The following is a 24,734-nucleotide window of genomic DNA, read 5'->3' as shown; positions in this document are numbered from 1 at the left end:
TCCACAGCTGCGACGTGTGACACAACACTGGACAACAAAACAATCACAATATTCTTTGAATCATTCAGGCGACATATAAACTTAAACATCAGGTTTATCAAGACAGCTCGCAAAGTGTTCACTCAATTTGACACAAAGAGTTCACTGGCACTTGTCCATCGGGGCTTAATAAAATCCTCAATGCATTATTGTATGCAACTGTCAGTTTCTGGAAACTCGACTTTTTATAATTCATCCACAGATGTGCGGTGTTCAGAGGTGAGCAGTAGACTCGAAACAGAGCCAATTTCACCTGTACAGAGCAGAAGGAGAATTTCCGAGACAGAATGTTCGCTTGAGCATACAACGTCCGTCACTGACGGTACATGTCCTCGTCATCTGTTACGGTCAGGTATGATGTGACCGAGGTACTTGACAACATCACATACATTCAAGATGTTCCCTGAGAGCTTAAAGTCAGGAAACTGCAGTGTAAATAATTGAGATGTATATTTTTCTTTTACTGTCCTAGGTGACTTGGCTCTACATTGTACTGTACACTGTATTCCAAATTATGCAAATTGTGTTTCAGTGTCATAAAGGTAAAAAAAAATAAAATAGAATAAAATAAAAATTTCAATGAAACTCATGGATAGTTTTGTGTCTCAGGGCTCTTTGAATCACTGACATCAATCTCAGACGCCTGTGATGATTAGTTATCAGGTAAGCCCAGTTAAGGGAAAAACTCCTGAAAAAGGACGTTCGCCATTATTAAGCAGACCACCATTTTCAGGCAATGAGGGAAAGAAAAAGGATCTCTCCGCTGATGAAAAGGGTGAAATAGTACTGTTGAGAGATTTGTGGCTGATTCAGAGCACACATGGGTTTGTGCCGATAAAGGCACAATGAGGATGGTTTCTGCCAAACAAATACATCAGAGAGCAGTTGCTACAAAGCAGCTAGCAGGTATTTGAAGCTGCTGGTGGAGTCTCCTGAACATCAAGGTGTAGGACCCTCCAGAGGCTGCAGTTGTGCATAAACCTGCTATCCGGCCTCCTCTAAACTATTAATTGAATGCTCACGAGCAGAAACGCCTGCAGGGGCTCAGAAATACATGAAGACTCATTTTCAAACAGTCTTGTTCACTGATGAGTGCCGTGTAACCCTGGATGGTCAGATGGATGGAGTAGTGGATGGTTGGTGAATGGCCACCATGTCCCAACAAGGCTGTGATGTCAGTAAGGAGGTGGCGGGGTTATGTTTTGGGCCAGAATCATGGGGATAGAGCTGGTCGGCCCCATTAGGTGTGAAAATGACCTCTGAAAAATATGTGGAGTTTCTGACTGACCACTTTCTTCCATGGTACAAAAAGAATTAAAGGAGAGAAACTCATGATGTGGACCCCATCCTCCCCTAACCTCAACCCTATTGAGAACCTTTGGAGCATCAAGGAAAAGATCTATGAGGGTAGGAGGCAGTTCACATCCAAACAGCAGCTCCGGAATAGCTCTGCTATTCTGACATCCTGTACAGAAATCCTAACAGAAACTCTTCAAAAACTCACAATTTTAAAGGATTTAAGAATTTGGAAGATCAAAATAAGGGTCCTATGTTAAAATGTAACTTGACCTGTTAAAATGTTTTTGATTGAAATAGCTTTTGATATCAGTAAATAAGCAAATTCAACAAATGGCCATTTACAGTTTACAACCAATACAATGTATTGAAGCTAGGAGTTGCATTTATTTTTGAATAAAATACTGTAATCACTGGGAGGTTTTTTCAATCACATTCATATTATCCTCTAACAGTTAAAGGCTTGAAAATTATGCTGACTGTCATTTGAGTTGATAATTTGGAAAATCTTAGAAAAATATAATTTGCATCATAATTTGGAACACGGTGTATTTTCGCAAGGAGTTGCTGTGGAAAAGAAAATGAAAAGATATATATATATATATAAAGAGACCTCTTTTCACCCAATGCTTATATATTTTGGGTTGGGCACACATTCTATATACATCCAGCATCCATATGGGGCATGTGGGCCAGAAGTATTGTTTAATTAAGCCTGTGTTTATTGGCATAGCATGTCCCAGGCTGGTGGGTGCAGCAGCACCTGTGCTCCTGTGTTGTGCATGAGTGAGTGAGTGAGTGAGGGGGTCTCCTGGGAGAAGAGCCCAGAGAGATGGAGATCAATGGAGCTTCAGCTGCTGTTGCCTGTAACCTAGACAAGGCCAAGAGTGCAAATTCTGTCTTCTTAATTCACATCTATATCTGTCTGTTGTGCCAGCGGTGCAGCTCAGCCCCCACCGAGCCACTACGCCAGGGGCCAGTGACGAAGGAACCGCACATTCCTCCAGCCCAAACCCCCAAAGCCCTACTGCCCACCACTTGCTTTCACTGACCCCATCTCAGCAAGGCCAAGCCAAAGAAAGCCTAACCCCTCAGCTGTCATCAGGGCTCACCCGCGCTCCCAGCACCTTCTCAGAGCTCCACTTCCCACTGCCCTCCCCTTCGACCGACAGTCCTGCACCTGTGCCAGTCTCTACTCTGGCACTACACAGACAAACGGATTTACCATGTTGCCTTTATGAAGAGGTGATGGCAGGGCAGCCTGGAAATTAAGGGGTAAAGGCCAATCAAGGTCTTTATCAACAAGTGGAGAAGAATGCAACTATCACCACAGGGAGATCATGCTTATATCTTGCAGGCATTTAGACACAAATATAAGGCTCATACAAAATGACCAAAAACACAGATATTCTGTGTGCTTTTAAAGAAGTAAGCAGTACCAACATTAGCCCAAGTGGCCGAAGATAAGAAGTTTCTATATACAGTATGTTTGAGCCTTCTGTCTGTTAGATATTCAAGGCATTGCATTAGTGAGGACAAACGATCTTCTAAACATGCCACCCTTTGCTCATTAGTAATCGTAGCCAGGTCCCAAGAGGCAGCCATAGTGGAGAGGTGAGGTCAAAGCTCTCAGAAGTGTGTAAGAGAGTGTGTGGGGGTCTCCTCAACATTATGGCAAAGGGCACAGTGCTGGGTGAAGCTGCACTCAGCGGGTGTCTTTGTCATCCATGACAGCAAAATCCGGAAAGGAAATAGTTCTATTAAAAGGTTAGGGGTCACACAGGGATTCTTTGCCTTTTCTTTTTTTTTTTTTTTTGAGCCTTGATTATTGTTCCAAGAAAGATTTAGCAGCCACACAAATCTGACAACACAGATTTTATTTTTATTGATAAAAATATAATGCGTGATGTAAAATACTGTAACCATTTTAGCTTTTAATCCGAACTGTATCTATTCACTTCGTTGGACTGCTGCTTACTGCTTTGTTGGTACCAACAATTTTTTTATTCTATAAGTGGTTTGCATCCTTTTTTTGCTAACTTTGCACCTGTTGTCTTTTCAACAAGAACAAAACACTCTTTTGAAAATCTGTGCAATGAGGAATAGCAAATCATGATCGCCTCTGGCAAAGTAAGAACGATTAAGCATCTGTAGTTGTCGGACAAAACAACAAAAGTTTAGAATAAAATTGAGTGTATTTCATCTAAGCCCTGTTATAAGCCATCTGCTTGACTGCTTTGCAATAATTCCAGCCCATTTGCATGTGCCTTTGTAGAGATACTGGAACAGAGGGAGACATGCTGTGGGCCACAACATCTCTGAAATGTTTTGATTGAAACTGACTTGATTTTTCGTACTTTTTGGGAGACACGTACTAATGCTTTGATCATTTATTTTTGCTTATGGGCATGTTCCTTGAGTTGCCCGTGCCAGTCCACCCTGCAGCCTTGTCCTTGAGGTGACACAAGGGCATTTGTTAATCTCACTTCCAGGTTTGCTCCAGGACACGCTATAACCGTCTCCTCTCAGGACACGCTGGGATGTGAAGGCTGCGGGCTGCTTGTGTTGGGGGCATACATAATTATCTTCTTTATTCAAACATCTAAGACCTCACATGAACTTTTGACAGAAGAAATGCCAGACATTGTTCTGACTTAAAGGCACGTCATACGGATTGAGTGTCTTCAAGGAGCTGGGGAAGCCTCTCCTAAACTTGCACCGAACATGATTAATGAAATGCGATGAGAAAGAAAGCTTGTGATGAGTGCAGAGTGGGACTGGATATCATCTATGGAAGCTATTCATGTGAAAAGCAATGACCAAAAGTAAGTAAGTCATTTTACACCAAGATTGTACATTTTGAATACATTGTTCGCTCTGTGTCGGTGTGTGTGTGTGTGTGTGTGTGTGTGTGTGTGTGTGTATGTGTTTGTGTGTGTGTTTTTTTTAAGAAATAGCCTGAATAATCGTACTCTTTAATAGACATTTGGCTGCTCTGCATAAGAGATCTGCTTATAGTGATGATGATAGATAGATAGATAGATAGATAGATAGATAGATAGATAGATAGATAGATAGATAGATAGATAGATTGATAGATTGATAGATTGATAGATTGATTGATTGATTGATTGATTGATTGATTGATTGATTGATTGATTGATTCATAGACCTCATTCAGTTATGGAACACTATTTTCATGTCTTTTATTTATTAAGTGCACCTGTAGCTCTTCCCAAGCAGCCCCCATAGGCCTATATTACTCGATAATCCAGATGAGTCAAATTTGATTTCTGTGAATGCATCATAGATACAGTTTCTGTATGTGCACCAAATGATGGAGGGGTGAATCCATAGATTCACAACCATAGATTTTTTAAGATGAAATATCATCTTGTAGTAACTCCTCAGTGTGTACTGTGCCTAGTTCCATAGTTATTCAAGTATCATCAAACACTTGAAATAGGGTTCTGCTACAAATAAGTAGCTCTCTGCCATTGTGTTCTGTCTGGGTGGCTCAAGGGAGGAAATGGTTTGACACCCCTCGTCAAAGCCTGGCATTTTCTCTTAACAGTGCTTTGCAGCGGAGGAAATCTCTACATCAGCTGCCGAGGTCACCCTGTGAGCCAGCACCCATGACTCAAGACTAGATTCTGAAATGGACTGGTCCTTTTTATTTCGACTCACTTCTTTCCCCTTCTGCCCTCCGACCAACTATCCCGAAAGGAATGGGGCTGTAACTGAGCCTGGTGGGACAGATGGAGCCTATTTATAGCGCCACAGTGTGGTGTGAAGTTTCTTGGGATTTCGAAGAGCGGGGGCCATGGCTCCTTCAGGGCGCTGATGCATACTCTGACGCTCTCTCTGCTCTCAATAGCACTCCACTGGCCACACAGGGATTAGCTGGGGCCAGGCTAAACAAAGCAGCCTGCTGGCCTTTTTTATTAGGGATACTACCTCACTACAGTGGGGAGACATCTGACGCATCGTAGAGAGGAAGACAAACAGCCTTCGAGTCCTAATGCCAGCTCTTAAAACAGAACAGTGACAGCGGATCTTGTATTATTACTGTGACCAAAGGAGGATACAACAAAAGAAGCCAACACGTCTGAAGAAAACAAACAGCTGTGAAAAATGATCATAAAGCAATGTGGCTATAAAGAGCGGAACAATAAATCTAGAAATAGAGCAAACGTCTGATGATTGTGAGGTTGGAAGTTTGATTCCTGCACACTGTTCTTTCTCATTGTGTGAATGGGCGATACACTTTTACCTGTTTGTGATTGTTTTAGACTGTGATTGATCTTTCTACTGTTGGTGAAACAGCTGCCCTGAGGCAGAGTGACCAAAACATGGCTGCCACTGGCTTCTCCGACAACTGCTAATCACTCACTCACTACATGCCCAGTTAAACAAGTTGCGTAAAGTGGACTTCCACTTACAGTAAGTCACTGTTGCTCCATTGACTCAGACTATTGGCTTTTCAACTGTACTTTTTCAGACTTTGCTGTACCACTTACCGCGACTATAGAGGTGTCTTGCTTGGGGACAGTAGGCTCTGGCTCGGAGAGTGGACTATTTAGCAGGGAACCCTTTGGTCTTCTTCCACCACTGTCGCTCCTTTTAATTGGAAAAGACATTATAACTGTAGGCAATAGTTTTATATTGCAATATTTGCAACACATTAAAACATGTAAATACAAAGGTTTGTTTGGCATGGCACTTTAATAATAACTGTTGAAAAATGACCTATTTTAGAGCTTAAGAATAGACAAAGAAGTGGGCCAAGTTTTGACAAGCAATTTATATGAATACAACAGTAAAACACACTTTATTTGCAATTCACATGTGCTGTGAACAGACTTGTTTATAAATCTTTATAGAGTTTAACAAAGCCCTAGTCATATAAAAGCTATGCAAACGCTGCTTTCATTTAAGATTCTTAATATGAGCCATTCTTTATTTGTGTCTCCTCAGGGCCGATGCTTGGAAACCTGGCAACAGCGTGGAGGCAGCCGCTCTATTTCTGTCTACCCTTATGCTTGATCAACATCTGAGGTGCACTCTTGAAACCACAGACAATGTAGTGTGAGGACAGACAGTGTGCATCATTAGGACTGTCCCGGGCCAATCACAGGTGGAATTTCAAAGGCACCAAATAACACAGTCCTTCTCTTATAAATGGACATGTGCTCTAGAATGCACTTTTCTGTGGCTCAATCATCACCTCACAATTTCCCCTTTAATTAAAGAGGATGTAACATGCATCTCACTGGATAAAAAAGGCACTGTCACAACCCAACCTGCTTTGTGTTTACCTAATCTCACACAGTCACTATACACTGCATTATTCATGAACAGGTACACCATTGTCATCCCCAGTGGTGGTATCCAACTTCATTGCTGTCCAGAGGCTGCTGACATAGAAGAAATGGCCTCACTTATCGGCCCTCCAAAAATAAAATATTTCAGTCACAATTAAGTTAGGACTTAAAGGAGCTATACCTGATTTTACTTCTAGAAATGGAATGGAAATTATTTTCTCCTCCTTTAGTGTATTGTAGGGAAAACAGCGTGCATCAAATTATGAAACATTTGTATCAATTTCATGAACTTTCAGCTTGAAAAGTGACCCTGCAAGTTGTGAAATTTGCCTATAAACTTGTCCCTGAAAAGAATGTGGACGCTACAAATCCATCAGGAAAGTTACGAATGAGTTTGGACCACAACATTTTAATTTAGTGGCTCCGCCTTTCATTGTTTGCTTTCAAAAAATCAGGTATAGGGCCTTTAAGTATACTTTACTATTATAGGCTTTATTGTACCTTGTACATAGAAAACTTCATGGTGCATAGGCAAGGAAAGTTACCCTACAACACAACACAACACATCTTATTGCATATTTTTTCACAGAATTCCAGCAATCTGTGTTTTTTTTTCCTTTGGGTGGCAGGAACAAATATATTATCCAAAATTAGAAAAAAGTAGAGATACATATTCTTCCACATACATTAATGGAGTGTCTCGTCAAATACTTTTTACATGCAATGCAATGCAATGGTGTGAACAGGCTTCATGAATCTAAAGTTTGTTAAACATCTTTGGTGAAGCATGGATTACTTACAGCTCCTTCAGGCTCTATATATTAGCCTTGATGCTCTTGTGGGAGTAGTGTGAATTGAAAGCGCAATTTAACCTTTACGACTTGACTTCCTACATGACTAACATACACAGGATATACGCTGCACTATTTTAAGCCTTTGCTTATGATGCTCTCAGGATAGCCGTGCAAATGATATGACTCCTGCACCACACTGCCCCCTCACTTAACATTTATATATCATTGGTTACAATTGTGCTTGCTATTTCATGTTTCACCACAAGATGTCAGCAGAGCATTACGCAGGAAAGACCCAAACCCAACGTGAAAGCCTTTGCTAAACGTGGACTTCAAATATAAGCAGAGCAAAAATATAGGATAGCACAAGTTGTAAATTGCAGTATAAAAATAAGAGCGTTGCAACTAACTTAACGAGTGGTTCCCGAATGTGGGACATGGCCATAGTTCATGTTTATCTAAAACCCTCTTGTTCATAGTCATACTGTAGGCCTATTGAGCATTGGTCATAACTGTTGTAGTAAAATTGAAATCCAAATATTGAGTGTCTATAACATTTGACGGCCACCATGGAAACGTTTGGGAATTTTCACAAATAATCTGTCCCTCAGTGTTTTACTCTTACAGATACAAAATGTAACATTTCACACTAAAGCTCAGCGCTTTTGTTTCAGGTTGATTTCCAGGTTGCTGTCTAGGACTGGTGCAGCCTGCTTTCTAGTTCTTTGACTCGCACCACTTTGTGCAGAGTGCTGAACCCAGCAGAGTGGCAGTCACTCGTCTCCACAGAGCAGCAGACCTGCAGTCATCAGCAAATGCACACACCGCCCTAATCCCCCACCATTGAGCTCTTCCACCGGCTGTGGGCCATTTCCTCCCTGAGTGATGGCACCAAAAGGAAGTTAGAGTTCGAGGCTGTTAAAGTAGGGTGGGTTTGAGTAGGAAATACTTTATGTCGTCATAGTAGGTCTATGAAAAAGAGTTGGTTATTGGCAGCTTGTGGGCTCTAATCAATAGGCTATATTTATACAAATGTTTGAATAGGCTAATTAAGAGAATTAGATTTTTTTTTGTACATTTAACTTTATAACGCTGTAAAAAGCTTATGATAAGGCTTTACTATTTAGGCTCGGGCCTTTACGCACAAGAATATTTGACACATTTTTATCAAATGCACAAACGTTCAATTCAGAGTGAGTGAGTGACAGTTTGACTTTTATGGCCTCCTCCTCTGAGTTCGAGAGTTCACAGGTTTTCTTAGGAACCAGGCTGCGCTTCCTGCTCAAACTCCGCTGCAGCCAATCAACACGCGCCTCTCCTGCGCCCTCTACCGGCCGTGTGGGCATTCCCGTAAACCCATTGACTCATTCATTTGAGTTGCATCACTCAGAAAAGTTAGGAGCACGATTTACCTGAAATAGCTGGCCAGTGCTCACATTAGGCTGCGTTGTTGCTAGTTAGAACAACTTCAATATATATTGATGATATAACAGAGAACTAACATGACAAAGATTTTACTAGCCTACAGCCTTGCTAAATCATTGCAACGAGGATGTTTGGTTGGCAGAAATGTCAGAAACACACCTTCGTGCCTACAACCTGCGCAGTTTTTTAGCGTCAAGGTAAGAAAATACATATTATTTCAACTTCTCTTTGACCAAGACAACATCTGTGTTTGACATTACTAACGCAAACGACATAACAAGTAATCCAGATTTATAAGTGCTGAAGGCAGAAACTTGCTATTTCTTCATGGTGTGTTATTTTAGCGATGTTTTTTGTACTTATTTTTTGTAATCAACTTGTCAAGAGAAAGTTTGCGGTGTAGCATCGTGGGCTGAGCTAACGCGAAAGCACTGATGAAACCGGGCTGAATAGAGTAGTCACACACGTGGCTACTTCGCATATAACTGTTGACAAGTCAATCATTAGCCTCATCTATTTTGTGTCGGAGAGTTAGTTCCAAGGGAAAGAGCTGTAGAAGATGTCCTAGCTAATGACTTCTTTATAACCTAATCAGAGTTAGAATTTAACTGACCCACTGCTCCCTTAGTGTGATCAAAAGTTAAAACATGATTCCTGAAATGCTAACATAGCATAGAGCTAGTCACCATCTTAGAAGATGTAAGTGTTTGATGTTATTGCATCATGATCCTCCCTGAGAGATTGCAACATCCTTCTCGCACTACATCACATCTCTCCTCAGAAAGTGTTTCTGTGGGTGGTTCCCTGAACTTAATACAACTGTCACTTTCTGGGTAGGTGGAGTTATTTAGAGAGACACATGTGTAGGGCGTGTTTAAGACAGATTATCAATTATGTCATGAAATGTCAAATAAAATTGCATTACAGTTTGAATAGAATTTGGGAAATTCCACAGTTACCATGGAGATCCGCCATCTTTGCAGCTGTTAGCATCTATTTACATTGACTAACATTAGCTAAACAGTATAAAAAGTGGAGAAAATAGCCGTGGAACAACTCCATTAACTGCTGAGTTACTGCTGGTAAATACATCTAACACACTGTGCTGTCCAAGTGTTTTAATGTGAACAATAACTCCAGTATTTTAACTTTTAAAATCTCCATTAGTTTACAATTGCTGCTAATCCCATAATGCTTAGCGATATGACATCACATTCCCGAACTCTATAGTGCTAGACTTTACTGCACTTTACATTGTGTGTACATACTTACTGCACATGTGGCTGATGCACCGAATCAAGAAAAGAGTTGCACACGTGTCGTGCATCCCAACGCCTTTGACCGTGCCCTCTCTCGTCACTAATGCATGAGTTTGGATGAGGCTGTTTTTGAGTTTCTTGTCATGTCGTCTGTCCCAGGCCCAATCAGCACACCTGGTTTTAGAAGATGGCACGAAGATGAAAGGGTTTTCCTTCGGCCATGACAGCTCAGTGTCAGGAGAGCTCGTCTTCAACACTGGACTGGTGGGGTAAGAAATAGATGCATTCACACTGCCAAAGGAGGGTGTTTAATAAATTAATCTGATGCCCTCTTAGGTCAAAAACAGGAATATGCACCCAACTCAAATGTTAATGTGTTTCAAATTCTTAGGAAGAAGCTCACTTGCTATAATGATGTGCCTGAATGAACCCAACTTGTTATTTTTCTGGTTCAGTTACCCTGAGGCTGTGACGGATCCAAGCTACAGGGGTCAGATCCTCACCCTGACCTACCCCATTGTGGGCAACTACGGCGTCCCAAACACACAAGAGCTGGACGAGCTGGGACTGAGAAAAAACGTAGAGTCCGAGCGCATACAGGTAAAGTGAACATGCGCTCTATGACACATTTAGATTTGGGTAATGCCGAACTGTTGAAAATGCGCTCTGTGACGGTGAGGTTAAGAGGTTTTAATAACTGAGGACACTGTATCCCGCCGCAATTTCATTTAAATTTACTGTTTCACGACACAAATAGATAAATCCAGGCTGTACACTGTAGTACATAATAAAGTACTATATGTGGTATAGTTTATTTTTATTATTTTTATTTTATCTCCATACTCTTGAACCCACTTGTATCTGTTTGTCTTTAGGTTTCTGGTCTTTTGGTCCAAGACTATAGCCATGAATACAGTCACTGGAATTCAGTCAAATCATTGGGTCAGTGGCTCAATGAAGAAAAGGTTAGTAAATAATGGTAATACTTTTCTTGTACTGTGATTGTTTTTGTGTTTGTGTAACATTTATTTTCTACAGGTTCCAGCTCTTTTTGGAATAGACACCCGGCTGCTGACTAAGATTATTAGAGATAAGGTACTAAGAAACATCAGATTCACCCTTTTGCATTGCACTTTACATAATAAGCACCAGTGACAATCCTCTTAGGGCACGGTTTTGGGAAAAATTGAATTCGACGGACAGCCTGTGGAGCTCGATGACCCCAACCAGAGAAATCTAGTTGCAGAAGTGTCTACAAAGGTAAATTACAGTTTCAGAATGTTGCTCAAAAAGGCAGCTGCAGAATGTTTTGTTAATAATCTATGTTTTGACTCGGAACCACCAGGAGACTAAAGTTTTCGGGGAAGGAAACCCAATCAAGGTCGTGGCTGTTGACTGCGGCATTAAACATAACATCATCCGTCTTTTGGTCAAGGTGAGACGAAAGAGGGATAAAAATATCTGTATTTTTTGTGTGCTCCTCATTAGATTACACACTAAGAAGTGGCATTTTTCTTACGCTGGCCCAAATTATCTTTCCTTGCAAATTTGGAAAGTTAGTTGTTGTTTTGTCACTTGTTTATTCCAAGTTGACCTAGAAAAATCTGTGTTGGTAATGTTAAGTCTAATGAGCTCTCAAAACTCCAAAAATCAGTGTGTCATATTTCAGGAAGAAGTTAAAGTTAAGTAAAAGTACATCAGTTCAATGATCAATTGATGTCTGACCCCAATGTACAGTAAAGAGCCAATATTTAGTCCTGGCATGTATGGTTGTCGACACTTGGAGGTGTATTAAGAAACCTCTTTCTAATCTGCTTTAGGACTGGTTTAGACCTATTGAAGTCTGAAAGGAAAATGTTTGCTCAGATGGTAGTGAAGAAGTAGGCTAATAATGGTTGACGATATTAACTAAATCGTTAAGTTATTATGAGTGTAAGTTCCATCAGATTAAAAACATTGTTATTTGTTATGACTGTAGTTTATTCAAAGAGAAATCATTTTACTATTTCTTTGTCTTTTGTCTTGTTTACAGCGTGGGGCAGAAGTCCACTTAGTCCCATGGAATCAGGACTTGATGAGTTTGGATTACGATGGTTTGTTCATCTCAAACGGACCAGGAGACCCCGCTCTGGCCCAGACTCTCATCCAGAATGTCCGCAATGTTAGTCAGATTATTCAAATTTGAACTACCCTTTTCCTAATTCTATGTACATTGTCTTTTCTATTTTAAACCTGGCGTTGCAATATGTGAATGATGCTTAATCATTGCAACATCATCCTAAAAACTTGCCTTAACTTTTTCTTGGTTTCTTGCTCTTCTTACTGGTTCATTTTAATTGTATGGTTTGCTTGAATGAGTTTCAATTTACAAATGTGTCAAAATATGTTTTGGTGCAGGTCTTGGAAAGTGATCGTCCTCAGCCTGTCTTTGGCATTTGCATGGGAAATCAGATCACTGCTCTTGCTGCTGGGGCCAAGTCATACAAACTTCCTATGGGCAACAGGTAAGGTACACCACTGCAGAGAAATGCCCCACATTTCAAAGGTTCTATATCCAGCAAAATGCAGTATTTTTTAGCTTTTAACCTTAGCATATTGTTGCATCCTCATCAAAACGTAATTGTGCTTTGATTTGTTTCATTCATGCATGTTTCAGTAATCACGCACTTCACTCTTCCGCGCACACACTGCCTCAGGAGTGTGAGATTTTCTCTGATTTTCACAATCTACACACCTTCATCAAACTTGTTCAGATCTTGAGTAGCAGGTTTACTGGTATTTTCTAGACACCTACATTTTTATTTCAGGTTATACTTCAGAAATAACAAGCCTAAAGTGTCTAAAGTCGTTGTAAAATCCGGAACAAAGCGTGTTATTGGACATTTTGATATTACTGAACTCGACAGTACAAAGTTTGTTCTGTGGATTTCACATTTTGCTTATTGTGGAAAAATAATAACTGGACGCTGTGTATTATTCATGTGTGTGGTTTCCCAGAGGCCAGAACCAGCCGGTGCTGAATGTGATGACAGGCCAGGCCTTCATTACAGCACAGAACCATGGCTACGGCATCGACAGTGAGTCCCTGCCCGAGGGGTGGAGCCCGCTGTTCATTAACGCCAATGATGGCACAAATGAGGTTAATATTTTGTCACATCACTGAAGTTTTGATCATGTTGATTACAAAGACCCTGGCTTTACTGTACAGTACTATAGATATTATATGGTTCTGACTAATTAAATGATTTTGAAAGTGAACTCTGCATCTTTTCAGGGCATCATGCACAAAAGAAAACCTGTTTTCACAGCCCAGTTTCATCCAGAGGCAAAAGGAGGTCCCACTGACACAGAGGTAATTAAAGAAAGACTAAGAAAATAGGAGTTTAATGTTCTCGCTAGTTGCTGCTCTTGTATGCAATTCATAAAGTGTATGTAATATTTGTGTGATTATTTGTAGTTCCATTTTACTTTCTCTGTCTAGACAAATGGTCGAGTCAGATTGGGTGTCCTGTGTTTAATCTATAACATATTTATCTCATAGCACTATACGACACAATCTATTTTGAAAACAAAACAAAATATTAACCAGCTTTACAGAACAGAATTCCAAATATCACTAGTTTTAGCTCTGTGAGGCCCCAGGTGTTTCTGGACACCTCTAACTGTGCCTGTCTCCAGAGCAGCATGTGGTGGAGATGCTAGTTTAGCCTTATTTATGGCATCGGGGTCCACAGTTCAAGTCCTGGTCAAACATGTTGCAAACTCTGTCAAACTAATGCGCGCTGACAGGATACATGCCGGTGACAGGTTGTGGGAGTCTTTTTCTTCCTGCAACAATATTGTCTATTTAATATTTTACATGAGAGCCTAATATAACCATTGTTTATCGTAAGCTTCCTTGAAAAGCATTATAGTTTTTCACAGACTGACTTGTTTCCACATACAGTTCACTTCACTTCTGCAGAAATGAACATCAACCTCATTACACCAAGCGCTCCACTGCCCATAGAGCTACAAAGACATAAAGCCTCCAGCAAATGTTTTTGTATCTGCACTTACAGCCGTCTACTAAGTTACCGCCGAAGTATCTGCTCCCTCGTCCTATTAATTAACTAAGCTATACACATGCTACCATCAGTTTCTGTAAGTATTCTTTTCTAACAATCATTTTAAATATCTTTGTGTCCACAGTTCCTCTTTGATGTATTCTTATCCTTGATCAAGAAAGGCAAAGATAGCAACATTGAGTCCGTCATGCCCAAGAAGCCATCCCTTCCACCTCGACCTAAGGTACAGTCGGCCACATATTCACAATTTCAATACACTTGTTATTGTTAAGTAATTTGTGATTTTGGTAAAACAGGTGTCAAAGGTTTTGGTCCTGGGCTCTGGAGGTCTGTCCATTGGTCAGGCTGGAGAGTTTGACTACTCAGGATCTCAGGCAGTCAAGGCTATGAAGGTAATATCCAGGCAATACATACAGTACCGTACTGTACTCTACAGTGATTGTTTATTTGCATAGCTGATGCGCTTAATTTTAGCATAGATTAAATGTATTTGCAGTACTTGTATTGCATTGCTTTATTTTGTATCTAACTGTGCTGTAGGAGGAGAATTTGAAGACTGTCCTGATGAACCCGAACATTGCCTCAGTTCAAACAAATGAAGTGGGAACAAAGCAGGCGGACTCCGTCTACTTTCTGCCGGTTACACCACAGTTTGTGACTGAAGTCATCAAAACAGAACGTCCCGATGGCATTTTACTTTCTATGGGAGGACAAACTGCACTCAACTGTGGTAATGTGTCTGGATTTTTAAACGAATAACACAGAACAGCTGAATGATTTTGTATATTGAACTTTATTCAGGAGTCGAATTGTTCAAAAGTGGTGTCCTAGAAAAGTATGGAGTGAAGGTCCTGGGAACCCCAGTGGCATCCATCATGGCCACCGAGGACAGACAGCTGTTTGCCGAGAAACTGATGGAGATCAATGAAAAGATTGCTCCCAGTTTTGCCGTGGAATCTGTGAGTGAACCTAAAAATATTTGTATGTTTTGATGCTTTTATGTTTTTATATACTGTAAGTTTTATTTGTCTTAGGTTTCTGATGCTCTGAAAGCAGCTGAGCAGATTGGGTACCCTGTAATGTTGCGGTCAGCCTATGCCCTGGGCGGCCTGGGCTCCGGTCTGTGCGCCAACAAAGGAAAACTGGAGGAGACGGCTCGCAAGGTCAGAATTAACTGTGCAGAAAAATGCTCAATAATGATCTTAAACAATCACATTCAGCTTGTTTTTTTGTCCATGCCGCAGGCTCTGGCCATGTCCAGTCAGATCCTGGTGGAGAAGTCGCTGCTGGGCTGGAAGGAGGTGGAGTACGAGGTGGTCCGAGATGTGGCCAATAACTGTGTGACTGTGTGCAACATGGAGAACTTTGACCCTCTGGGAATTCACACTGGTACTTACAAAAATAATATAGATAAATACATTTTAATTAATTTACTGATATATTTAACATTTGACTCCAATTTATTAACCCATAGTTATTTAATTGCTCATAGAACTTTATCAACCCTTTCTGTTTTGCGCTTTAAAAAAGCAAGTATTTTAAGCTGTTTTACTGTTTAGCCATCAGCCTGATGATTAGTAATTGTATAATTGAAATGATTACTCTTTCCTTATGTAAAACCAGTTTGGATCCTAACTAACAATTTTCTCTTGTATAGGGGACTCAATAGTTGTGGCACCGAGCCAGACTTTGTCCAATGAGGAGTACCACATGCTTCGTGAGACGGCCATCAAAGTGGTCCGTCATCTGGGTATTGTTGGGGAATGCAATATTCAGTACGCGCTGCATCCGTCCTCCCTCGAGTACTGCATCATCGAAGTTAATGCCCGTCTCTCTCGGAGCTCTGCCTTGGCATCCAAAGCCACCGGGTGAGAGAATCCAAGTTATTATGAATAAGCTCAAGATACATGATAGTAGCTATTTCAAATTCAAGCTGGAATGGTATTTCTTTTATTCAGTTAATTTTTGTGGTCGAAAGTGGATAAAAACGTATTCACCAAAATATAATTATAATACTTGAACAGCGCTTTTCAAAGATGTTTCACAGAGGATATAAACACACATAAAGTCAGCATGGCATGAAGTTATTTGAATGCAGTTTAGAAAATATGACTTTTGAGGGATTTTCTGCATAAAATATTGATCACCTGTCTAATGCTTTAAATGCCAGACCACATGAGTCATTCCAGGTCACTGTTCTTTAATGAAACGTTTTACTAAATCGCCATCCCCTGTTTGTAACTAAACTGCTTGTTAATATAAATATTGTGCATCCTAGGTATCCATTAGCATTTGTAGCCGCTAAGCTTGCCCTGGGCATCCCTCTGCCAGAGATTAAGAATGCGGTATCTGAAAAGACCACGGCCTGTTTTGAGCCTAGTCTGGACTACATTGTGACCAAGATCCCCCGCTGGGACCTGGACCGCTTCCAGGGCATGTCCCTGGAAATAGGCAGTTCCATGAAGAGTGTTGGGGAGGTGAGAAACTACAACAGACTGTGTAAAATAATGTTCATGCCAATAATGAACACCAGTGCTTTTATTTAAATCCATACTGCCGAACATTTCAAACGCACCATGTGTGTCTAGCTTATCCTTAATAAGAGCACATTTAGTATCACTAGTGTTATTTTTGTTGATGTATCACAGTTGAAACATACAGTATAATGTTTTTATTGCTTCACACCTAATATTTCATCAATTGATAAAGTTTGCACGCAACCAACAGATTTCTGAATAATGTAGAAGATATACAAGCACACATGTTGTCCGTTGGCTATACATGACATCTGTATTACGTTTATATTATCTTCAGTTGCAAAGAAAAAGTCTCAAAAGTCTTAAACCTCACCTGGAAATCCCTGGAGATCCCTGACTATGAGCTGTGTGAATTCCCTGCCCCTCTTGTGTATGCAGGTGATGGCGGTGGGCCGGACCTTTGAGGAGAGCATGCAGAAGGCCCTGAGGATGTGTCACCCCTCTGTGGATGGCTTCATGCCCCGGCTGCCCCTGAACAAAGCCTGGGCCGACTCTCACGACCTGCAGCAGGAGCTGGCTGTGCCTTCCAGCACACGCATCTTCTCCATCGCCAAGGTATCTCTGCCCTCCAGTGTCTCTTTTGCTGTTTCTTCATTATAGTCACATAGCAAGATGACAGGTGTAGTAAACAATGTTTGGAATGCAGACATTTTTAGCTGTAATTGAATATTAACATAGTCTGTACAGCAAATAATAAAACCTGACTTAATATACATAACATATTAAGACATAAAGGAAGAATAGGCCCTTTCGTCACATATTTAGACCAGACCAAATTGTTTTCACTAAACCATTTCAACACAGTACATTCAATTGCATTTAAACAAAATACTACAATGTGTTTTTTTTTTAGCCAGTGTTTGGGGACAAGGTTGATCTCAGGCAGATGAAAGACCTCGGTGTATATTGCGGCTTGTTATGACCTGACTATTGTGTCATCAAACATTGCGATAATAATAATTCGGCAATATGTTCAGCACCCTCAAGATGTTCAGTCTTGAAATGGTCACTGTGAAGGTTTTTTTTTATCGAACATTGCATTGCATGGTGTCTGCAATATAAATCTAGCCTGACCAACCAGACAAAGAAGTCGGTCTGGATGGTCTGGCTGTAATCAATCAATTTAAGGGCCTTTATATTTGTATGTATGTGTGGACAATTGAAGTATCCACTTGATGCACATATTTTGTCCTTCCTCAAAACAACCTTGTTGCATTTTTAGTCTTTTCGTTTCACTGAATGAGATGGAGGTGAGTTGTGCACTTGAACACAGGGTCAAGCTTCACTTGAAACAGGGACAAAATATAAAGTATTGAGGCAGAAAAACCTCCCCCAGTACTTCAATAAGCTTTCATCAACAGTGGAGAGAATAGTGGATGCTACGTCGCTGCCAAGACCTCCAGCTTTGTTAGTTAAGGGTTTAGTTTGTGGAAATGAGCTGTTCTTTTATAGATACAGAGAGAAAGTGCGAGTGGGTGAGGCTCCATTCCAGATCAATGTACCTCATGCTGTCTGCAGAGAATCGAACTTTGCAATAATACTTCAAGGTGATCCACTTACTCAATGTACTTGTTTTGTTTAGTTTATATAGTTTTTAGATATTCGGATTTCACATTTTGTATCAATTCTAGATTTATTAATACTTCAAAACATAGGAATGGTGTCTACCCTATTAAAATCAATAATACTGTAAATGACTTGCACCTTGGTTAGCTGCTCTGTCACTTGGTGCATGGCAGGTTTTACGCACTGTTTAGTTGGACCCTCCCACACAGCGCTGAAATTATTTCTCCTGTCAGACGTGTAATGAAAAATAATAAAATTTATTTACTAGCTGTTGTCATGGGGTGACCTTAGCCATATTAGAAGTAAATGAGAACGACCTTGGTGATGTCTGATTTTTAATAACCAGTCGGAGAAGTAATACAATTGACTAGAATTGATTTTCTTTTTTTCTTCGAGCGAATAGACTTTTGTAAATGTAATTTTCGTTTTAATTACTGTTTCAGGCCCTCCATGGCAGCATGAGTGTTGATAAGATCCATCAGTTGACAGCCATAGACAAGTGGTTTCTCCATAAACTCAACAGGATCACACAGCTGGAGCAGCATATGACGCATTACAGAAGGTACTCAGCGCAAACACGCACACAGTCATGAGGGAAATGTCTGTTTTCTAAATGTCTGTCAACCACTCTACACAAGTTAAAACAATTTAGTGCAAGAAGTGAAGAATGAAAGCGACACAAAGTACAGCATAATCTGCAAATGTGACTTATATATACAGTATACTAGCTGAGACCCGGCCTTCGGCCGGGCCTCGCTAGTCTCCACATTTGATATTCTGAGATTATGAGTGATTACAAAGAAATGTCCAACCCGTCACACAGTTCAGCTGTAGACCAGTGGTGCCCAACCCATGCCAAAAACTATGGCCACTACAAATGAGTAAAAGAATGAATGCAAAAAAAAATGTCAAACAAACGGCAATTGGAGTGTTTGATGCACCCGTGCTCCTTTCTTATAAACTACAACGACAATATTTTCGCTAAACTCAGGGAATAGAATTCAAGAGACAGTGGAATAATTATAGATAAATATTAGGGGTTCAGCTCTAACGCTTTGGTTCAAAGTGCAGGACCCGTGGTTTGGTGCATCACGGTAGTTTACAATCCAAAAAATAATGAGTAGGTTTTGAAATGAAATAGACTAATTATCGTTGTTAGACAGTATTTATAACCTTACAATAAAATTGGCAATGCTTTCCAAGCTGCTTTAGAATCAAATGTACCTCCGGGCTCAATACGTGAAAGCAAAATAGAAAACAAATGTTACAGCAGCAAAGGAAAAAAAAAGAGAAAAAGGAAAAAAACTACGCAGTGCAGGCCATGCGCTCGTTAAGTTGTAGTGTCATTTTCGCTTTTACGCACACGGAGGATAAATCAGTCGGAGCAGCGCGTGTGATTAGAGGCTCGTGTTTGAGGAGGTTTTGGGCACGCACGCACACGCACACACATACGCACACGCACACACACGCACACATGGCCCTGTTTGGATGCGCACGCGCACACATACACACACACACACGCACACACACATCGCCCTGTTTGTACGCGCGCACACGCACGGCAGTCAGATCTCGTGCACTCGCGTTTTTGTGACAGCGGGTTGTCCTCGGACAGCAGCACCGCGGTCCATATGGACCCGTGGCCAATGCCCGCGGCCGGTGGGACTCGTCACGTGGGGGCCGGCCGCGGATGTAATAACACCAACCACGCACAGACTCAGTACTGTCGCCAGGCTTCCTGGTGTTCCCAAACGGTCTCCCATCCCAGACCTAACCAGGCCTTTCCCTGCTTAGCATCGGAGGAACGGTCTCCCATCCCAGTTCTAACCAGGCACTTTCCTGCTTAGCTGCAAAGTCGGTATGGGAAATAAACATGGCGGCGCCCAGGCGGCGGCCATTGAGATAGCGTTTTCTATAATAGATAATAGATACTGTATATATTTTTTTATTGTGACGCCCCCTTGTGGGTGTTTTTTGTTTGGTCTGGCACGCATCTCTGCTGCTGGCACACTGCCTGGTCATTTTTGTTTCCTAATTTTGGTAAAGGAATAGCTTTGTTAACCTATGCCCTTTTGTACAACTATGCTTTACACTTTTGAAACCTTTTACAGCACTGCACAAACACCCTCATGCACCAAACAACTGAACCACATAATTACACCTACACAACTCACAATATTGTAATTTAGTTGTTATTTTAGTTCTCTTTTTTTTGTGTGCTGGACTTACTCATCTTGCGTCTCCTCCGTTGCTATGGACCCATGGACTATGTTTCAGCACAAACACATTTAATTTTAATAACTCATTAGCTTTAGTTGTTTTTCTTTTACAGTATTTGTGCAGCGCTACATCCTCGCTTTGTATTAAAACGGATTGCTCTTTCTTCATCCTGGCTGTGGCGCCATCTGTTCTCTCAATTTACCTTTTTTTTTTATCATCAATAAAACGTATATCACTGAAGAAAATGATCATTTATATGCCCTCCAAAAGTAGTAGAGCCAGAATCTCTTCACATTATTTTGCATTGTTCTCTAGTGGTTACCTCTCAGCGTGCCCTCTCTCTTTCTGCCCCGCGGCGCTTAGCTGGACAGCTCAAATCAAAGCTGCTCTGAATTTTTCGTGCCTCAGCTACAGGTTTCCCACTGCTTCCTTGCGACTGTTTAATAATGAATGCGTGTCCGTTTGGCGGAGGTTCATTGCAGGGAGGGGCGCTGTTGTCCCGTGTGCCTGTAGAGCTGAGGACACTGGGACAGGGACACAGCAGTGGCCCCTGACAGAGTGATGGACTGTGGAGGTGATTGGCTTCAGGCTCTGTTGGTCAGCAGACTCACTGGTTCAGTGTTAGTTCGTTGTCTTTTGTTTAGTCAGTACGAGGAATGGCAAACTATTAAAACATACCCGCCCAACGTACAAGATGACCATATTTTCAAGCTTAGTGAGTGACCCATATTGCAATGAACACATTTTTTCCCCACAATGCCATTATTGCCATTAAGCTCACAGGCTTAAATTGTCAGTTTGGGCTACAGTTGCTCAATCCTGGCTCCAGCAAGTGCATACTGTATCATAACACATAATAATGGTCTGTTCTTTTGATCAAACTCAAAAAAGGTTTTATCTTCCTCTTCATTAAATCTTCCTCTTGCCTTAGTGATACATTGTTGAACTTAAGATCTCCGGACGTTTACCATAAACAGCAAATATTGGCAATTATTTTTACTATACTTGCAACCTGTCTTTCCAATATTGTGAACCCCTACCCTACGCTATCAAAGAGCTACATTATATAAACAGTCATAACTTTACATTAAAGGCACACTGCGCCACATTTCGGACTATACTGTTGACATCAGTACAACATGTGCTCCTAATGGATCTGGATGAGGACCTAACCTGTTTAAATCTCATGGAGACGAGCTGGAGACGTACCCACTCCTGTTAAAGTTGCAGTCATGTCTTATGAGAGCTGAGCCGTTTTTACATTTATGAGGTATTTCTCAATTATGAAAATATCTGGCATAAAACAAATGCCTGTATTTCAATTTTATTTACTGGACAAAATTGTACACGGTGTGGCTTTAAAGGGGAACATTCCATTTCCGCCTTCAAGCTATGAAAGAGGTATTTGAGCATGAACTTGAGCATACATTTGCTGTTGCCCCAAGTTATATCTAGTTCTCACAACACTTCCTTTACGAAAAAGATGACAGTTTGCACCTGCGGAAACTGAGATTCGAACTGACAACCTTACTCTCATGAGACAGCAATTTTTCTTACATCGAGCTTTTCTTAATCCTGTACTAACGGCATCTGTTGGTCGTTTTCTTTTTTCACTTTTAAATATAGGCCTATAGTATCAAAAGAAATGGACTTCTAAGTAACAAAGTCATTAAACTGCTGGCCTACAATTTAGACCCTGCTTTTACAACAAATGTTTTATATCTCAATTCATTAGAGTTCTGTCATAGTTAAACCTATATAAATGTTTAATTAGATTTTTGTTGGAGATGTATGTTGGAAAGATTAGAACGGGATTTAATGAAAGACACAGGGTAGAAAATGCAGAATAAAGGGAAGCTTTGCAACCTGCACAAGTGAATGTGTTACCGCATAAACATTTCAGTATTCGCTTTATTTGTTTCTGTGTCGAAGATAATTGTAGATATGACAAAGTTTCCATGTGAAATGCAACTTTTCTTTGTCGTTTTGGGGTTTCACTTTTCCTGGCTGCTGCGTGCTGTGGGAGTTAAAACATACTTGACATTTTCAATATTGTTACACTCAGTGGTCATAAATAATTCAGATAAGGAGGAGTAGGAGCAAGTGGAGCTTTAGCGGAAGCAAAAAAAAATCACTGTTTTTGCTGGCGATGCCTTGTTTAAATGTATGCAAAACCTGTTTAAGTCATATAGGGAACAGTGTATGTAAAACGGTGCATAGTCAAATAGCTTTTAATTATTCAGTGTTGTGAAAGCATGTTCAGGTTTTCAAGGGCCTAGACTGATTTAAGTTGTGTCTGGTTGTATTTGAGATTTACTTCACCTTGTCCTTTCACAAAGCGTGGCGTTGATCTATGGAATGGCCTGGATCAGGAAATAAAGGGTAGCACTTCCTTAGAGCAATTCAAAGGGTTCAGACAGGTACTGGTCTGCACAATTTGAAAGTGGGTGGCGCTTACAATCTCTTTGCTCCTGCCTACTCATTTTGGGCATCATCTGTTCTGCTCAAATAAAAAAGATGAATGAATGAATTGAAGTGAAGCGAAAACAGGACTGAATTATAGGAAAACTAAAACAAGAATCTCATGCATGTGTGTGGACAGGGTTAGCAAGTTTTATACATATGTAGAAGATCCCATGAAGGCATAGAGGCAACTAATTATGCAGCCATGTGTACAAGTTTCTGGTCAATGTTCAAGCATAAAGATGTTATTTTTGTTTGAAGCAGCTCTGTTATATGAGAAAGAATGAATAAAACAAGTAACTTTTTTTTCTTTTTTGCTATCTCTTTCACAGTAACACAATCCCCAGTGAGTTGCTGTTGAAAGCCAAGCAGGATGGTTTCTCTGACCGACAGATTGGTCAGATATTCGGCTCCTCTGAGCGGGCAGCCAGAGAACTCAGACTGTCCCTCGGGATCAAACCTTGGGTCAAACAAGTAAGTACCAACAAACACTTATTTCTGTTCTGTGTGTGTGTGTTCAGCTTTTTGACATCTTGGAGTTACTGCTAATTTCTTTTTCAGATTGACACACTGGCAGCTGAATACCCTGCCATGACAAACTACCTCTACTGTACCTACCATGGCCAGGTACTGTGTGCTTTTATTTCATTTATATATCTGTATACTAAACACGTTAATTTTCAATATGTGTTCATTGTTGTCCTATACTCTCTGCACTGGAAAAGTCCACAACTGAAGCTCTCTCATTCACTCACACTTTCCTCTTTCAGGAACATGACCTAGACTTTAAAGACCAGGGAATCATGGTTCTTGGTTGTGGCCCATATCACATTGGTATGCTCAAAAATCATTCCCAAATTTTTTACTCATGACACCCATAACATTCTGCTACTTTACCTACTAATATGTTTGATTTCATCATGTTAGGGAGCAGTGTAGAGTTCGACTGGTGTGCCGTGTCCAGTATTCGAGCTCTGAGGCAAATGGGGAAGAAGACCGTTGTGGTGAACCATAACCCAGAGACCGTCAGCACAGATTTTGACGAATGTGACCGTCTTTATTTTGAAGAACTGACGCTGGAGCGCATCCTGGACATCACACAACAGGAGGTGAGGACGCAGACAAATGTATTTCAAATCTGTGGACAATTCTAGCTTCAGTCAAGTAACAGCCACATATTGTTTATTATTATTGGCAAAGTAAATGTACATGTAATGATGATGGGTTACACTTTATCCATTCCCATGGTGGTAAACTACAACTGCCCTAGAGTAGAGTAACATAAGCGAAGATGTCAACCCCTCCGACTATCATTCATTTTCACATTACATTCACACAGGCAAGATGAAGTGTCTAGCCAATGGACACAACGACAGCCTGCACCTGCAAAGGCCAAGATTTGAACCTCCAGCCCCTCAATATGACATTCCATATTTTGTGTATTACAAGTCACACTTTTTTCATAGTTTGGCTGGGGGTGCGACCTATACTCAGGTGCGACTTATACATCAAAATATATAATATCACAGCTTTGTTATTTTCACACTTACAGCCACTAGAGGGCGCTCTAGGCTTGTGTACCAGTATCTGCTAGTCCTGTACCACTCCTGTAAATGGTAATCAAGCAGCAAAAAGAAAGTTTGGAGTGAACGAAAAATGTGTGAGGGACTGGCGAAAAGCAGAGGTTACTCTTACTGCAATGAAGAAAACAAAACAAAAAACCTCGATGGCCTCAGCTAGAGGA

General features: G+C 40.8%; 1 protein-coding gene across 1 annotated transcript in view; it reads left to right on the top strand.

Annotated features, from left to right (window-relative positions):
* The first annotated feature begins 8,833 nt into the window (after positions 1-8,833).
* Positions 8,834-24,734, top strand: part of cps1 (carbamoyl-phosphate synthase 1, mitochondrial) — a 34,687-nt gene continuing 18,786 nt past the window's right edge. The window contains exons 1-25 of the mRNA XM_079563348.1: positions 8,834-9,075; positions 10,297-10,406; positions 10,593-10,737; positions 11,013-11,102; positions 11,176-11,232; positions 11,305-11,397; positions 11,483-11,572; positions 12,170-12,298; positions 12,535-12,641; positions 13,135-13,276; positions 13,412-13,489; positions 14,329-14,427; positions 14,501-14,596; positions 14,745-14,934; positions 15,006-15,163; positions 15,239-15,367; positions 15,449-15,593; positions 15,862-16,072; positions 16,483-16,681; positions 17,120-17,296; positions 18,751-18,869; positions 23,323-23,464; positions 23,552-23,617; positions 23,761-23,824; positions 23,918-24,099. Of these exons, the coding sequence (XP_079419474.1) occupies positions 8,956-9,075; positions 10,297-10,406; positions 10,593-10,737; positions 11,013-11,102; positions 11,176-11,232; positions 11,305-11,397; positions 11,483-11,572; positions 12,170-12,298; positions 12,535-12,641; positions 13,135-13,276; positions 13,412-13,489; positions 14,329-14,427; positions 14,501-14,596; positions 14,745-14,934; positions 15,006-15,163; positions 15,239-15,367; positions 15,449-15,593; positions 15,862-16,072; positions 16,483-16,681; positions 17,120-17,296; positions 18,751-18,869; positions 23,323-23,464; positions 23,552-23,617; positions 23,761-23,824; positions 23,918-24,099 (3,138 nt within the window). The 5' untranslated portion in view covers positions 8,834-8,955. The remainder of the gene's footprint in view (positions 9,076-10,296; positions 10,407-10,592; positions 10,738-11,012; positions 11,103-11,175; positions 11,233-11,304; positions 11,398-11,482; positions 11,573-12,169; positions 12,299-12,534; positions 12,642-13,134; positions 13,277-13,411; positions 13,490-14,328; positions 14,428-14,500; positions 14,597-14,744; positions 14,935-15,005; positions 15,164-15,238; positions 15,368-15,448; positions 15,594-15,861; positions 16,073-16,482; positions 16,682-17,119; positions 17,297-18,750; positions 18,870-23,322; positions 23,465-23,551; positions 23,618-23,760; positions 23,825-23,917; positions 24,100-24,734) is intronic.

The sequence above is a fragment of the Gobius niger genome (genome assembly GCF_951799975.1).
Source record: "Gobius niger genome assembly, chromosome: 9".
In the NCBI taxonomy this organism is placed as follows: domain Eukaryota; kingdom Metazoa; phylum Chordata; class Actinopteri; order Gobiiformes; family Gobiidae; genus Gobius; species Gobius niger.
Note: the sequence above shows the minus strand (reverse complement) of the source record. Positions and strands in the feature narration are given on the sequence as shown.